Consider the following 18,881-nt stretch of genomic DNA (forward strand, 5'->3'; position numbering starts at 1 on the left):
TATTCTGAAGAACGACTCAGACTCCCTCTGGACACTGTGCAGGACTCGTGTCTGTCATTCCCAATACATCTCCGCCATTGACGAGTTCTTACAGCAATGTTTTTGGTGTTTTATTCAACAATGAATAATATTTCACTCGTAAAAATCTAAACATGTCAGTTTAAACATCAAACACAGTCGGGAGGGAAAAAAAAGGTGTTGAAATGTATTTATTATTTCGCAAGAGCACCGCGCCAGTCGATCCAGCATCAATTACCGACCCGTTTTATAAACAACAGCTTTAATTAGGAGACAGAAAACAAGAAGGCATTTCAAAGAACTTTATATTCCCATAAACCTCCAGCGGAGACAAAGAAAACATGTCAAAGAGAGATGACCCGGGGCAGAAGAGCGGGAGTCATCGTATAGACAGATTCGAGTTGAGATGATTATAGACTGAAGTGAAAGATAAACAGCGTGTCCAGACAGAGCCAAGCAAAGGTGTCTATCTAACTCAGGGCATACTGATGCTTTCATATACAGCGACATAGAAAGCCTAACTATTAAACACACTTGGCTTCTGGGTTAAACGGCAGGTACATTTGAGGACGGCGTAGAGATAATGACATAGACATTGTACGTTCTTTCTCAACCCTTTACGCAACTTATCACAGAGAACATTCTGTATCAACGCTTTCAGTAAACAATTCAGTATGATTGATGAGCAGTGTTGGGGACAATTCTGCTTTCCAAACAGAAAGAAGCTTCGAAAAAGGCTTTGCTTGTTTTTCTATGGTCATGTGATTTCAATAAAAGAGTCTTCACTGCATCGTTAATGGTTTGAAATGTTTTGAAAATGTTTCTCCACTAGGGGGCGATCTGTGTAATGTTATTAAAATCCATATTAATTTAGCTGGGGTTGCTGCTAGATGGGATGCTAGAAGTTTAATTTATTCATCCATTCATTTAACTATGGCTTAGTCCTTTTACTCATCAGGGGTCACCACAGCAGAATGAACCACCAACTTATCTAGTATATTTCTATGCAGCGGATGCCCTTCCAGCATTAACCTATTACTGAAAAACACCCAAACACTCTTGCATTCACACACACACATACACTACAGCCAGTTTAGTTGATCAGTTCCCCTATAGCGCATGTGTTTTGATTGTGAGGGAAACCGGAGCACCCGAAGGAAACACACGCCAACACGGGGAGAACATGCAAACTCCACACAGAAGCACCAGCTGGGACTCTAACCAGCGACCTTCTTGCTGTGTGGTGACAGGGCTACCCACTAAGCCACCATGCTGCCCCAGAAGTTAAATATAATTCATTAAATTATCAATTAATTGTATTGTATTACCGTCTACCTCCACTTGTAATGTAAAAACAGTAATTATACCAAGAATAATTCATATTATTTCATAAATTACCCCATTAAATTGTATTTTATTAATGTTAACCCTACCACTACCCTGCTGAAAAAAACAGCTTAAACCAGCCTAGGCTGGTTGGCTGGTTTTAGCTGGTCGACCAGGCTGGTTTTAGAGGGGTTTTGGCCATTTCCAGGCTGATTTCCAGCCATTTCCAGCCTGGTCTTAGCTGGCCAGGCTGGGAGATGACCAGCTAAAACCAGCTTGACCAGCTTAGCCAGGCTGGGAGCCCAGCCAAAACCAGCTATGTCCAGCTTAAACCAGGCTGGTCAAGCTGATTTTAGCTGGATTTAGCTGGTCATTTTCCAGCCTGACCAGCTAAGACCAGGCTGAAAATGGCTGGAAACCAGCCTGGAAATGGCCAAAACCCCTCTAAAACCAGCCTGGTCGACCAGCTAAAACCAGCCAACCAGCCTAGGCTGGTTTAAGCTGGATCTTTCAGCAGGGTATTGTTGTACAGGGGTGTCTAAACTCGGTCTTGGAGGGCTGGCATTCTGCATAGTTTATACATCCTCCCTGGATGTTTCTAGTATAAGAAAGAGCTTGATTAGCTGGTTTAATTGGAGTTGGAAGTAAAATATGCAGGACACCGGCCCTCCAGGACCGAGTTTGGGCACCCCTGTTGTACATGGATGTGCAGGTTAAACTAGATTGCCCCCCAGTGGTGAATCAATGAACAGGTTTCATAGTTTTTACCTAATCAGTTTCACTAGTTGTAGATGTTTAAGAGAGCCGTTTGTGAAATGAAGAGGGATAATATCTGTTATTGGTCTCTTGTTGGCCTGTTTAACAGAGCCCTTCAAGGAACGAACAATATATAAGCAGAATCCAAATACTCCTGGAGAGGACCAGACTTTCTGAATTGTTTTAGTTTCTTCTTTGTAAAGGTTTTCTGCTGAATGCACAAATGTAGATGTGGATGGCACAGAAGATGGCAGGTTTCTCCTTCCCCAATCCGCCACCGTGTAATCAGATGAGCCAGAGTTTTTAATGCACAGAACTAAAGCACTCAAAGAGCTTCTCCAGTCCTCCATCTGGGTTGCTCCAGATACTGGGAATATAAAAAAAAGTTTGGTGTGTTGGGTAACGTTTTACTTGAAGGTGGAAAAACATTCAAAAACTCTTTATAATCATGACTAAGATAACTCAGAATCCATTGATGTCCGATGACTTTTCTGATCCTTTTTTCATAAAAATAGACAATCATTTAATTTTTTCAGTCTATAAAAAGTCTATATAGAGTTGAAACCAGAAGTTTACGCACACTCTAAAAAAAAGGGACATAACCATTTTTAAAAGTGTCTCATGATGATAAATCATACTAAAGGTTTACTATTTTCGGTCTGTTAGGATTTCCTAAATAAACATTTACTAAATGTCAGAATAATGAGAGAATTTTGTTTTATTAATTTCTAGACAGTCAAAAGTTTGCACACATTTCCTTGGTATGTTTTAGCTTTGCTTTTAAACCGTGTAACTTCGGTCAAATGTTTTGTGTCTCCTTCCACAAGCTTCTCACAATAGTTTGCAGGAGTTTTGGCTCATTCCTCCTGCAGGATTGCTGTAACTGAGTCAGATTTGTTGGCTGTCTTGCTCGCACAAGCTTTTTCAACTCTGCCCACACATTCTCTATAGGATTGAGATCAGGACTTTGTGATGGCCACTCCAAAACATTCACTCTGTTGTCCTTAAAGCACATGTGAACTGATTTGGCAGTATACTTAGGGTCATAGTCTGTTTGAAAGACGCATTTGTGGCCAAGTTGTAATGTCCTGGCTGATGTGTTGAGATGTTGCTTCAGTATTTCTCCATCATGTTCTGTCTTCATGATGCCATCTATGCTGTGAAGTGGACCAGTCCCTCCTGCAGCAAAACAGCCCCACAACATGATGCTGCCGCCCCCATACTGCACAGTTGGGATGGTGTTCTTGGCTTGTGCGCTTTCCCCTTTGTCCTCCAAATGCAACACTGCTCATTATGGCCAAACAGTTCAATCTTAGCTCCATCAGAGCACAGCACATGTCTCCAAACATCAGTCTGTTTCCCAGTGTGATTCAGCAAACTGTAATCTGGCTTTGTTGTTGATTCTGGCTTGTTGATTTTCTCATGTTGTCACACAAGGAAGCAGTGTGTTTGAGCTTTTCCTTCAATACTATTCTACAGTTGTGCTCACATTAACTCAAATGTTGTCAATTAGCCAATTAGAAACGTCCAAAACCTTGACATCATCATCTGAGCTTTAGCAGAGGCAGAATAATCTTATTGTGTGTAAACTTGACTTCCAAGAAGAGTTATAACAATTTCTCAAACAATCTCTCTCTCATTATTCTGCTATTAACAGAACAGAAACACATGTGACCATCCTCACTCACCTACAGTAAAAGAGAAACAGTTTAGTCACATTAACATATGCCTTTTTTATATGGTTAAGTGCCTTTTTACAGAGTAAACTTTCAACTGTATTTAAATTTGTGTTTACTTTATGTTATCATGAGTAAATAATTTGTTTATTTGACCAGGATTCTCCTGCTGAAATGCAATATTTGTTCATCCAAGGCCAAAATGCCAGCAGATTTATATTATTTTTTTACATTAAACATTTAAAACAAATTAAATTGAACTCCGTTCTCATACAACACATGTATTATTAAAATGATTAATGATCAAAAAACACTATCCAGAAAAGAGTTCTAGCGCAGAACTATCACTCACCTTTTGGAGCAGTTTCAGGTTCGTCAAGCCCATATACCATCCTCTTCATCCTACAATAAACACAAACATCTGACTACACAAACACACACACGCACCCATTTCCTGCTAGAGTTGTTGCCTTAATTCTAGTCCAAATAAATAAAAGCTGTCATTAAATGAAGTGTGTGACCTGTTCTGGTGGTGGAGAGATCGGCTCGCGCTCCTGCATGTGTTGAGGATGATGTGAATACTGTGCATGAATGTGCTCGTCTTCATAATGCTCGGCCATCGGCTTCATCCTGCTGTGCACCTGAACGACAGCAAACACGCATCACATTAAAACCCCGAGCGCTGGAGCATTCGGCTTGGTAGATGACAATGCTACATCTAGAACTCCACATCTATAATCCTCTTAGTCTATGCTGACATCATCTTCAGCAGCTCAAACACTCTAATGGCGAATGGACAGACGGCTGCTTCTCACTCAGGGCTGCTGGAGAGGCTAATGAGATGGGCTCTAGTAGGCGAGTGTGATTGTAAATATATATATTAATATACTATATTTTGGGACTACAACACACTAAAAGCCCACATTTAGTCTTGTTTTAGCCAAGGCGTCTATGACTGGATGTCTATTAGACAACATTAAAAACAATGCTGGGTAATTTCCATCTCATTGAAGAATTAAAACAAACAATTCTAATAATAACGCATCACATTTAAACCGTTCACACTTCCTGTTTGTTCTAAATGCTAGTTAGCTAGAGCAGACAGTGAATGAAGTCCAACATTTTGTGGATTTTCTCATGTGGAATAATTGACTCACGGGGAGCATTAAACAGATAATGGCCACTTCCCTGAAATTCCCGAATGTTTACAAGTCACCTGTTTGGCCTAGAGACAACATTCCCCCAAATCTCTCTCAGACACTGACTCACCAACAGTCCAGCTCACTACAATACAACAGTTACCGGTAATGTTGGTTACGGGCAGTGTTTACTACAGCTTTATTAAAACTCTGTGATTATAGACAACGAGACAATTTGATAACGACTGGAATGTAAATCACTGAACTCCAGATGGAAAACGCTCTCACACACCTCACAATGCAAGATCCTGGCCTATTCAGCTGTGATAGTGACAGCCCACAAATACAAATACTATAGTAGTTCATGGTAAATATAGGAAAGTGTGTCATACTGTATATTTTATAGTAGCTACAATTCTTTGTTAATGATAGTTGTTGTGTTACCATAGCAACTGTAGAATTATCACAACAGATCAGTTACTATAGTTGTTGTGTTACCATAGCAACTGTAGAATCACCACAACTGATGAATTAGTATAGTTGTTGTGTTACCATAGCAACTACAGAATCACCATAACAGATCAATTACTATAGTTGTTGTGTTACCATAGCAACTACAGATTCACCACAACAGATCAATTACTATAGTTGTTGTGTTACCATAGCAACTACAGAATTACCACAACAGATCAATTAGTATAGTTGTTGTGCTACCATAGCAACTGTAGAATCACCACAGCAGATCAATTAGTATAGTTGCTGTGTTACCATAGCAACTGTAGAATTATCAAAACAGATCAGTTACTATAGTTGTTGTGTTACCATAACAACTGCAGAATCGCCACAACAGATCAATTAGTAAAGCTGATGTGTTACCATAGCAACTGTAGAATTATCCCAACAGATCAGTTACTATAGTTGTTGTGTTACCATAACAAAAGTAGAATCACCACAACAGATCAATCACTATAGTTGTTGTGTTACCATAGCAACTGTAAAATTACCACAACAGATCAAATACTTTGGTCGTTGTGTTACCATAGCAACTGTGGAGTCACCACAACAGATCAGTTGCTATAGTTGTTGTGTTACCATAGCAACAGTAGAATCCCCACAACAGATCAGTTAGTATTGTTGTTGTGTTAACATGGCAACTGTAAAATCACCACAACATATCAAATACTTTGGTTTTTGTGTTTCCACAGCAACTGTAGAGTCGCCTCAACAGATCAATTACTATATTCGTTGTGTAACTATAGCAACTGTAGAATCACCCCAACAGATTAATTAGTATAGTTTTGTGTTACCATAGCAACTGTAGAATCCCCACAACAGATTCACTGAAGTAATTTACCATAGTGTGGGACAAAAACACCACAGAATTTATGTTTTAAATTGTAAATATATGACATATGAGTTGAAACAACATCGATAATATTTGCTGGACACATAAAACCACAATGATCGAAAATGAACTGGCCTGTTTTTGGTGATTGATGAACCTCTCCTTCTCCCTCCTCAAGGTCATCACGTCCTCAGGGCTCGACATGTTTCTGATGGGAGAAAGTTCTAGTAAATGAATGCACACATTTTTTTTATTGATAGCTGCCAGCAGAGCCTGTTGTCTGATGGGAAGGTAAAGAGGGTTACAACCTACGGTAAGTCATTAGTAAACCATTACTTAAGCAGAAGCAGACACTAACAGAAAATACAGTAAACACACACACACTACACACACATACACAGCAGGGGGGCGAACATAGACATCGTGCTTTAGTGATAACTCACACTCTGCAAAATCTTTGCTTATTTAGAGTTTTTTTCTTGTTTCTAGTCCAAATATCTCCAAATATCTCCAATCTCAAGAAGCATTTTCAAGACAAATAAAAAATATTTTTTTAGTCTTGTTTTTAAAAATAATGAGGTAAAATGAAGTGAGTTTTTCCTTAAAATAAGCTACAATGGGGGAGGAAAAATAATATTGTTTAGTGTTTTGACATAAGATTGTTTCGCTTGCTTATGCTGCTTTTTTAAAGAGCCCCTATTTTGCATTTAAAAAGGTCATATTTTGGTTTTGGGGGTCTCCAACAACAGGCTGATATGTGTGCAAGGTCTATTGTCTTATAATATGCGTTTATTTTTACCTAATTATCTTCCATATGACTCGTTCAGCGATTCATTTGTTCCCAAACCCCTCCTTAACGTGAAGCTAATCTGCGGTGATTGGTCTGACGATCCATTCTGTTGCGATTGGTCGACTGCGTTCAGCACGAGACAGAGAGAAAAGCCCACCACGGCTATGAAATAGCAGCCAGAGAGTATGTGAGAGCTCAGTGCAGGAACGCAATAAATCAATGCAGTTAAACACCAGCACATTGCTCTACTCTTAAACACCTAACCCCAAGTAATAACAACACACATTCAGTATTAATCCACATTAGCAAAAGTTGAACTATTTTAAAAATTGACTGTACCACATGTGTGAGGAACGGCTGATGGTGGCCATAGCAAAAGCAAACAGCAGAATTTTTTTTTTGGCAGTGTATGACTGACACGATCACCTAAACCATTATGCATTCATGATCTTCTGCATTATTAAATTGGATTTCTTTACGATTATCTTGCTCAGGAGTGTTTAACAGGAATTGGCTTTTGGTCTGTCTCCATAGTCGTGCAAGATAGTATAACCAACCCTCAACCAGAGCATTCCAGTCTCTTAAAAATAAAAGAGGTTTGAATGAATGTCAGGAATGCTCGGCTTTTCTTTTCAGAAGTTGTGCAACATTAATTGCGAGCATTTAAATATAAGCCTTTAGATCACGGGAGACATTTCAGCCAAGTGTGTCTAGACTTGCATGAGTAGTGTTTATTCAGAGTCTTCAATACGAAGGCATTTAAATGGTTACTTTCCTCAGCATGCCTTCACTATATTTCAACGCCACATCAGGTTTTATTCACTTCTACTGTCGTCAGCATTTATAACAGGGATTATAGTTTTCATATTTCAGCAATCCATATAGTGCATTTTACTAACAAGGAGATTATATGAAAACGTTCCACTTTCTTATTATTTTTGCACTGATAAACGCTATGAATGTGATGGAAATGCACGGTTTTGCTTGCTAAAAGCTGCACACTCACTCAACATTTTACGTTCGAGGTTTATTTGATTCAGATGTGACGTGACGAGTGTTGATGTCAGAGTGAGTGGGTCGTTTCCATTCAATGAGGGTCGTTTTATGTGATCTTATGTTGATTTATTGCTCTATAAAGGGAATTGCTAATCAGGTGATGTGGAAGAGTGGACTGAGACGCTGTTAGATCACAGATGTATTCTTTTTTCTGAGCAAACAAATAAACTACAAATGGTTTTATTTGGTCATTGGACTAGTTTTGATTGAATATTGGGCTAATTTTGACTGGCGATTTGGGCTAGTTTTACTAGCCATTGGGGAAGATTTGAATAGGTTTAATTGGTTGTGGGGTCTTGGGGTAATTTTGGTTGGTTATTGAGATAGTTTTGGACTAGTTTTTACTGGCCATTGGGCTAGTTTTGGCCTAGTTTTGAATGGCCCATGCTCTAGTTTTGATTGGTCATTGGGCTAGTTTTAGGATAGTTTAGATTGTTCTTTGGGCTAGTTTTGTGCTAGTTTTGACCGGCCATATGGCTATTTTTGACTGGCCATTGGGCTTGTTTTGAGCTGGTTTTGACTGGCTATTGGGCTAGTTTTGATTAGTCATTAGGCTAAATTTGACTGGCCATTGAGCTAGTTTTGGGATGGTTTTGACTAGCCTTTGGGCTAGTTTTGACTGGCCACTGGGCTAGTATTGACTGGCCATTGAGCTAGTTTTGGGCTGGTTTTGACTGGCCATTGAGTTAGTTTTGGGCTGGTTTTGACTGGCCATTGAGTTAGTTTTGGGCTGGTTTTGACTAGCCTTTGGGCTAGTTTTGACTGGCCACTGGGCTGGTTTTGACTGGCCATTGAGCTAGTTTTAGGCTGGTTTTGACTGGCCATTGAGCTAGTTTTGGGCTGGTTTTGACTGGCCATCAGGCTAGTTCTGATTAGTCATTGGGCTAGTTTTGACTGGTCATTGGGCTAGATTTTGATTGGCCATTTTGCTACTTTTGATCTGGTTTTGACTGGCCATTGGGCTAGTTTTGACTGGTCATTGGGCTAGATTTTGATTGGCCATTTTGCTACTTTTGGGCTGGTTTTGACTGGCCATTGGAATAGTTTTAATTAGTCGTTGGGCTAAATTTTGAGTGGCCATTGGGCTCATTTTGAGCAGGTTTTGACTGGCCATTGGGCTAGTTTTGATTGGTCATTGGGCTAGATTTTGAATGGCCATGGGGCTAGTTTTGACTGACCATTGGGCTAGATTTGGGCTAGTTTTGACTGGCCATTGGGCTAGTTTTGGGCTGCATTTGAATGGCCATAGGGCTAGTTTTGATTAGTTATTGGGCTACATTTTTTATGTTCATTGGGCTAGTTTTGACTGGTCATTGCACTAGTTTTGACTAACCATTGGGCTCGTTATTGGCTTAGTTTTGACTGGGCTAGCTTTTTGGCTAACATTGACTTGCCATTGTGCTAATTTTGTTGCAAAAAACATGGCAACCCTGGCCAGGATTGAAAACACCACTCAGGGTCCGCACGGGTATAGTGTGCAGTGTGCAATGCTTGTGTACCAATAAACCTAATAAATGCCATGTGAGCCTAATTCCAGCATTCCTGCTCTCCTAAGTCATCCTGAAAGAGATCACAGATCACACAGATAAGAAGAGTGTGTGTGGCTTCTGTCGTTATGGTGAATATAAATGAGTGTGCAGGATGCTTTGTGTGTGGGGGGAGATTTGACTAGGTTTAATTGGTTGTGGGGTCTTGGGGTAATTTTGGTTGGTTATTGTGCCAGTTTTGAGCTGGTTTTGACTGGTCATTGGGCTATTTTTGGACTACTGTAGTTGTGATTGACCATTGGGCTGGTTTTGACTGGCCGTTAAGAGCTGGTTTTAGGCTATTTGTGATTGGTCATTGGGCTAGTTTTGGGCTAGTTTTTACTGGCCATTGGGCTAGTTTTGGGCTAGTTTTGAATGGCCCATGCACTAGTTTGATTGCTCATTGGGCTAGTTTTGGGCTAGTTTTTACTGGCCATTGGGCTAGTTTTGGGCTAGTTTTGAATGGCCCATGTACTAGTTTTGATTGGTCATTGGGCTAGTTTTGACTCACCATTGGGCTATTTTGATAAGTCATTTGGCTAAATTTTGACTGGCCATTGGGCTAGTTTTGGACTAGTTGTGATTGATTATTGGGCTGGTTTTGACTGGCCGTTAGGAGCTGGTTTTGGGCTATTTGTGATTGGTCATTGGGCTAGTTTTAGGATAGTTTAGATTGGTCTTTGGGCTAGTTTTGTGCTAGTTTTGACCGGCCATATGGCTGTTTTTGATTGGCCATTGGGCTAGTTTTGAGCTAGTTTTGACTGGCCATTGGGCTTGATTTTAACCGGTCAACAGGCTTGTTTTGAGCTGGTTTTGACTGGCTATTGGGCTAGTTTTGATTAGTCATTAGGCTAAATTTGACTGGCCATTGAGCTAGTTTTGGGCTAGTTTTGACTGGCCACTGGGCTAGTATTGACTGGCCATTGAGCTAGTTTTGGGCTGGTTTTGACTGGCCATTGAGTTAGTTTTGGGCTGGCCAGTCAAGGATGCTTTGTGTGTGCTCAATACAATAGAGTTACAGGCTAATTGATAGCAGATTGACATATACTGTAAATACACTTTCCAGCTGACTGATTGGAGTAAATTCTTTAATAGCTTCTTGCTTATACAGTACATGTATGTCAATTTTCTGTCCCAAAACACTGAATAAGTGCATTTCTTGAAATGTAAGCACAATTTGACTTGCAAGATTGATATTAATATAGAGACTCTCCAGTATGAATCGGTAGACAGTTTGATAGCTTACTATCGATGCTGTGATCTCCTCTAGATGTTTTTCATGAGGTGAATTGGTGGCACAAGGTGTTCTGACATGCCTCAGCATGACTGTGCTCTCTGTGATGCTGCAGTTTGTCATTAATAATGCGCAGGGTTCATAAATATGCATGGCGTGTGCTTCTCAACACCTCAGCGGTGTCCACGACTGCAGAAAACACACATTTACGTGAGAATGAACAATCAGAGGGATTCCCCTCCCACACACACACGCGGCTGGTGGCTCTTCACATGTCCAACTCAACCGTAACAAGCTCAAAATGTCAGCCATTCAGAAACACACACTCAAACACACACACACAAAAACATACCTGACGTGTGTGTGAACGTGACGTAAACACTGTTATCATGAGGCTAAAACACTTGCACGCAAACCTTTGATCATCACATCTACACTTTCACGTTTAAGTCACATAAAGTCATTCACCTTTGGTTGAAATTGTGTCATTTCTTTAGTTTTTTATTTAAAGTTTTTTATTTTTTTCCCCAATTTTTTTAATTCCCCATCTCATGAACAAAATGTGGGTAAAAAAAGTGTATTTTATTATTAATAATGTGTTTATTTATTTATTTAATCATTTTATAATATATTTATTTATTTATTTATTTATTTATTTATTTATTTATTTATTTATTTATTTATTTATTTATTTATATGTTTATTTATTTATATGTTTATTTATTTATTTATTCATTCATTCATTCATTCATAATTTTTCTTTCTTTTTTTATTTATGTATTTATTTATTTATTTATTTTATTTAACTCCCTAGCTCATGGACATGATCAGTAAAAAGTGTGTAATTTTTCATTCATTTATTCGTTCATTTTCTTTTCGGCTTAGTTCCTTTATTAATCTGGGGTCGCCACAGCGGAATGAACCGCCAACTCAGCCGCAACCCTCACTGGGAAACATCTATAAACACTCATTCACACTCATACACTTCAAACAATTTAGCTGATCAGTTCCCCTATAGCGCATGTGTTTGGACTGTGGGGGAAACCGGAGCACCCGGAGGAAACCCACACCAACACGGGGAGAACATGCAAACTCCACACAGAAACACCAACTGACCCGGTCTGACCTTTTTGCTGTTAGGCGATTGTGTTACCCACTGCATTACCGTGACAACCGTGTATTATTATTGTTGTTGTTATTATTATTATATTAATATTTATGTGCATTTATTTATTTGTTTGTTTGTTTGTTTTATTAACAACAATAATAATATGATTAATATTTTTATTTTAGTGCATTTATTTATTTATTTATTTATTTATTTATTTATTTATTTATTTATTTTAACTCCCCAGCTCATAGACATAACGAGTAGAGTTTTATTATTATTATTATTTAATGTTATTATTATTATTATTATTATTATTATTATTATTATTATTTGTACTATTATTATTATTAATATTATTATTATTATTATTTGTACTATTATTATTATTATTATTAACAACAACAAAAATAATAATAATAATATTATTTAAGTGCATTTATTTATTTATTTATTTGAACTCTCCGGCTCATAGATATACTAAGTAAAAAGTGTTTTAATATTAATGTTATTATTATTATTATTAATACTTCTACTACTACCACCACTACTGTTACTATTACTATTACCATTACTATTAATATTACTATTTATTTATTTATTTATTTATTTAAACTCCCCAGCTGATGGACAAGAAGAGTGTAAAGTGCATTTATTTATTATTGATAAGTGTATTTATTGTTTTGATTTATTTATTTGTATAAATAAATGCAATAACATTAACTATAGCATTAGGTATTTTCCACTCGGTATCCTTAAGCTAGCTGCAATTAAACAGTTTAGCAAGAATACAGGCCCTTCCTAAACAGAAATATCACGAGATAACAGCATCCTTTCGTTTTATTGCCAAAGCTTGAAACAATTTGTGTGTTTCCGCCAAACAAAATGCATTGGTCAGAGCTCAGAACACTCAGAGGTTACAAGATGTAATTACGAGATTCTACAAAGATGTGAACGCTTTTTACAATGCTGAATCTCGTAATTACAGTAATTCCTGCGTGTGCTGTGATTGGCTGAACCGCACAAACATGCTTTGAAGCTGTCGGAGTGTTTGAAAGCAGCTGTCTATCAGATGCACAGCAGCATTTCAACAGGACACCTCCACATGGATTTTGGGAAGATCAGTTAAAGTTATTGCACACTGACTCCGAAATTATTAGTAATTTTTGCATGTCAAAAAAATATATTCGACCTCGTGTTTTGTCAATCATATTGATTCACTGCCTCTGAAATTTTTGTCATGCTACTCTGATTTAACCCTCCTGTACTGATTGACTCTCCTTTGGTTATGTTGGTGCTGTCATTGACTTCCATTATGATTGCAAAGCCATGACAGCAGATGCAATCTTGATTGGTGCTGGCTTTCCCTGTTGGGAGAAGGGAAATCTTTTCATTTTTTCTTTTGATCATCAGTCGTCAACAATAACCCTATAGATAGGCCTGTGCTGAAGAGCTTCTGTCTTTTATATGGAGTAAAACAGCAGATTATAGTGTATGTGCAGAAATGCACCCACATGGAAAGAACCTATCTGAACATATATGTTTTAATACATGCTTTAATGTATGTTTAATATAGGTTTTATATATGTTTTTATTTATATATATATATATATATATATATATATATATATATATATATATATATATATATATATATATATATATATATATATATATATATATAATTTGATATATATATATATATATATATATATATATATAATTAGTTGAAGTCAGAATTATTCACCCCCTTAAAAAAATTTTCTTCTTTTTAAAAATATTTTCCAGATGATGTTAAACAGATTACATATGATATAGCCCATCCTCTTTTTGATTCATTTTTAAAACCCCATCCCTTTGGCATGACCAGTAAATTAAAATTTCCATTTGTTCCTTGTGCTACTGATTTGATGAATTTTAATGGGAATAGATAGACACCCTTTTTAGTAGTGTTCTGTAATGTTTGTCTCAAGTGTGTGATGTGATATATGTGATGTAAATCCAGTACGCTGCAGAACAAATCGCCCTAAAAGGGGACAATCAAGTTTACAGTAACAGGGTATTGTTGAGTTTGTGAAAAATTTCAAAGCATTTTCCCAAAACGTGTCAGAATCAGATGTGTCAGCAAAAATCATCACATTCATGAACATCACTGACTTGAGCTGCAGGATCTCGGAGAGCTGTTTGCTGTGCTCGGCTCGTATCCGGCTCAGCTCATTATCCCGCTCTGACAGAGAGCTCTGAGACACCGACAGACGCTGACGCACCACATCCAGCTCTTTCCGGGTTTTGTCTAAAGCCGACAGCAGATCGTCCAGCTGAGAGAGCAAAATCAGACAGAAGACATGACGTTAATTTTCATGCAGCGTCTCCTTCTGTGTTCGTCACAAGTACAGCTGAAGTCAGAATTATTCATCCTCCTATTCAGTTTTGATTTAGGGAGGTGCTACCAGTCATTTAGGGTGCCTTACTTTTTTTTCAAGTGGATATACATCACAATAGCGGAAAATAGGACCATCTTAACTTAGGTTTCAATGCAACTTAATGCTAGTATCTTGCAAAAAATACTTAGTAAAATATTATAGCTTTATATATTTATTATATGTATTATATTAAATACTAAAATTATTTATAATATACTTTTGTTTTTAATATTATATCGGAGACTAAAGAAAATATTCATTATAAATTTGTTTTTAAAACTATTATAAAAAATGTGTAAATCTCTGTTAAACATTTAACTAAATACATTTTGAGAGGATATTTTCACTGTGTATAAGTCTAAAGGGGACCATCAAAATAGTCTGTTCTGACTATTGAAAGCTGGAACCCGATGGTCTCTGAGATGGTCTCACCTGTCTCTGAGTGTTAGGGCTGGTTTCTCCTGCTTGGCCTGGACTCACAGACTGCTTCTGGCTCTGCTCCTTCAGTTGTCTGGAACACAGTTTATTTCACTGACTCTTCTGTATTACATTTCATCACTGTTTAGATACATTCATTCATTCATTCATTCATTCATTCATCCATTCATTCATTCATTCATAAAGGTGTACATTTGTTTGTTCATTCAAACGTTCATTCATACATTCATATATACATTAATTCAAACATACATTTAACCATTTACATATTAATTCATACATGCATTCATTCATTTATACATTCATTTATTCATACAATTATACATTCATTCAAATATTGATACATACATTCATACATACATTCAATCATTCATACATTCATTCATACATACATTCATATACTCATACATTTATTCTTACATTCCTACATACATTCATTCATTCATTCATTCAAACATACATTCAGTTATGCATTCATAAATTCGTACATGCATTCATACCTTCTTTTATAGACGCATTCATTCATACATTTGTACATGCGATCAAACATTCATTCAAACATGCATTCATTTATACATTTATTTATTCATTCATTCATTTATAACGTCATTCATACAATTATACATTCATTCATACATTCACTTAACCATTCACATGTTAATTCATACATGCATTCATTCATTTATTTATACAAATTTATTCAAATATTGATACATGCATTCATTCATACATTCATGCAGAAATTCATTAATTCATACATAAATTCATTCATTCACACAATTATAAATTTATTCATACATACATACATTCATACATACATACATACATACATTCATACATTCATTCATTCATTCATTCATTCATTCATACATACATACATACATACATACATACATACATACATACATACATACATACATACATACATACATACATACATACACACACGCATACATACATACATACATACATACATACACACACGCATACATACATACATACATACATACATACATACATACATTCCTTCATACATGCATCCATTTATACATTCATAAATTCATTCATTCATTCATTCATTCATCCATTCACACATTCATTCATTCATCCATTCACACATTCATTCATTTATTTATACAATTATACATTCATTCATACATTCAGTCAGAAATTCATTCATTCATTCATACATACATACATACATACATACGTACATACATTCATGCAATTATAAATGTATTCATACATACATTCATTTATACATTCATTCATATATTCATACATTTATTCTTACATTAATACATCCATTCATACATTCATTCATTCAAACATACATACATGCATCCATTCATACATTCATATATACATTAATTTGTTTATACATATATACTTTCATGCATACATTCATACATGTATTCACATACATACAGTACATACATACATACATACCCACATGCACGCACACACACACACACACACACACACACACACACACACACACACACACACACACACACACACACACACATATATACATACATTTATTCAATCACTCATTCATATACTAGATGTAGTTTTTGGTTTGTTGGTGTAGTAGTGGTGCACCTCTCCATCTGGATGATCCTGTTGTCCTGCTGCAGGCGCTCAGACTGCAGGTCCCGCAGCAGATCCGTCACTCTCTGCAGCTCGCTGTGGGACTTCTGCAGCTCCTCCTGATGACCAGATGCTTCTGTCTGGAGGATCTGCAGTCGCTCAGAGAGATCCGGACTCCAGCCGGACACACGATCAGAATCACACGCCTGCAGAGAACAGCAATCTCAGCTCTGCTCAATCCACACATGCGTACTAGAGAACCCAATATTTCAGCGACATGAGTCTGTACGCTGCTGTATGCACTGGGGTTGGCAATGAAACTGAGGCTCTGGCCAGTGTAGTGTTGTAGGCGTGATGTCTGCATGTGGGCAGCTGGTGTTCAATTCTCATTGATCTTCACTCCAGCAGTAAGAGCAGAGTGTGAAGGTATCATCAGCAAAGGAACTGCACAGTTCTGCACTGCACACAACATTATGAGGGAGATATCAGAGTTCAGAAGAGGACACATGTGTTTGGACTGTGGGGGACACCGGAGCACCCGGAGGAAACCCATGCCAACACTGGGAGAACATGCAAACTCCACATAGAAACACCAACTGACCCATGGGACTTGAACCAGCAACCTTCTTGCAGTGAGGCCACAGTGCTAACCACTGAGCCACCATGCCGCCAGTGATACAATATCAAAAATAAGCAATAAACCGACCACCGGCAGGTGCAGTGACCCATCTCAGTGCCTCGAGGAGCTTAACATGATCCTCAGTGATTCTCCAGTCGTACTTTTATTCTGAGGATAAAAATAATGCGGCGCAGACACGCGTTCTAGACGTCCTCTTTGTGCTCATTGTTCGCCGTGCCGGAACACAATCTGTTGGGCAATCATGTTTATGAGGATGTTTTCTTTTATATTCTCCTGCGCATACAGACATCAATCCTGGAAAATTATAGCTTGTTGTCTTCTTGACGTGCTGCCACATAGAGTCTCACAGGAGCAGCGCTCGTAAACATCCTGAGACTTCACAGCGCTAATAACAGTATCAGAAGCACCGATCAACAAAAGCCAATGAAAATAATCTGCTGTAGCCCGCAGGCCCTCGCATATTCACTGTACTTCATACTGACGGTGTTTATTGTTGTGTCGCTCGTATGATGAGTAAGATCATGTTCAAAGTTCTTTACAAAACAGCGAAAACATCTCAGAGTGTGGTGTGATGCTGGTTGGCTCACTCTATCACATTTGCATTGGAGTCTGTGTAATAATAAACGTGTTTGAAATAGTCTAAATAGTAAAGTGTCTTAATTACTATGCCAAAATTAAAGTATACTTGTGGCGTAGAGGGTAGCACGATTGCCTCACAGCAAGATGGTCACTGGTTTAAGTCCCGGCTGGGTCAGTTGTCATTTCTATGTGAAGTTTGAATGTTCTCCCCATGTTGGCGTGGGTTTCCAGGTGGTCCGGTTTCCCCCACAGTATAAAGACATGCGCTATAGGGAACTTGGGTAAGCTAAATTGGCCGTAGTGTATGAGTGTAAATGCAAGAGTGTATGGGTGTTTTCCAGTGTTGGGTTGTGGCTGGATGTATATCCACTCTGTAAAACATTTGCTGGATATGTTGGTGGTTCATTCCGCTGTGGCAACCCCTGATTAATAAAGGCATTAAGCCAAAAAGAAAATGAATGAATGAATGAATGAACGAACAAATGAATGAATGAATGAATAAATGAATGAATGAAGGAACAAATGAATGAATGAATGAATGAATGAACGAACGGATGAATGAATGAATAAATGAATGAATAAATATACGAATGAATGAATGAATGAATGAATGAACAAATGAACGAACGAACGAACAAATAAATGAATGAATGGATGAATGAATGAACGAATCAATGAATTAATGAATGGACGAATGATTGAATGAATGAATGAACAAACAAATGAATGAATGAACGAACGAACAAACGAATGAATAAACGAATGAATGAATGAATGAATAAATGAACAAACGAATGAATGAATGTACAAATGAATGAATGAACGAATGAATGAATGAATGAATGAATGAGCCTAGAAAATATCAACTTTTAATTTTCTGTCTGTCTTAATAAACGATATAACTATAGAAGGATCGAGCTTTAAATAGGAAAACTACTGAAAGTTTTTTTGTTTTGGTCATTTTTGAGATGCTAACAGTCTAATCTGATTTAATGATTTATGCTAAGCTAAGCTAAAAGTGCTCATGCAAACCCAGAGATTTGAAGAAGACACGTTTAATGTTTTGAATTTGGACTGAAATATCTAATTCAACCACTAGATATCAATCCCACACATACTGCAGATTTATTATTGCCTGCCTATTATTAAGATATCAACTGTTTATTAGTATTTATTAAAGTACAACTGGACATTTTACTTCATTCATCCTGCCAGAATGGAATTTTACCTATAT

General features: G+C 37.4%; 2 protein-coding genes across 27 annotated transcripts in view; one reads left to right on the forward strand and one right to left on the reverse strand.

Annotated features, from left to right (window-relative positions):
• Positions 1–18,881, forward strand: part of mmp23ba (matrix metallopeptidase 23ba) — a 568,642-nt gene that overhangs the window by 271,496 nt on the left and 278,265 nt on the right. The gene's annotated exons all lie outside the window — the stretch shown is intronic.
• LOC101883379 (ELKS/RAB6-interacting/CAST family member 2-like) overlaps positions 195–18,881 on the reverse strand; it is a 26,772-nt gene continuing 8,085 nt past the window's right edge. The window contains exons 8-16 of one of the 26 annotated variants that reach the window (XR_015498641.1): positions 16,441–16,634; positions 14,830–14,908; positions 14,132–14,292; positions 6,396–6,468; positions 4,298–4,417; positions 4,129–4,178; positions 2,072–2,467; positions 1,742–1,893; positions 195–1,594 (exon numbers count right to left, since the gene is read on the reverse strand). Coding sequence is in view for 1 of the 26 variants with exons in the window: in XM_087265656.1 (XP_087121782.1) it covers positions 4,152–4,178; positions 4,298–4,417; positions 6,396–6,468; positions 14,132–14,292; positions 14,830–14,908; positions 16,441–16,634 (654 nt within the window). In the remaining 25 variants the exon portion in view is untranslated. Of the gene's footprint in view, positions 2,468–4,128; positions 4,179–4,297; positions 4,418–6,395; positions 6,469–14,131; positions 14,293–14,829; positions 14,909–16,440; positions 16,888–18,881 lie in introns of all 26 variants that reach the window. The other 25 variants (XR_015498637.1, XR_015498632.1, XR_015498636.1 and 22 more) reach the window with 25 other exon arrangements.

The sequence above is a fragment of the Danio rerio genome, chromosome 8 (genome assembly GCF_052040795.2).
Source record: "Danio rerio strain M-AB ecotype USA chromosome 8, GRCz13ab, whole genome shotgun sequence".
Taxonomy (NCBI): Eukaryota; Metazoa; Chordata; class Actinopteri; order Cypriniformes; family Danionidae; genus Danio; species Danio rerio.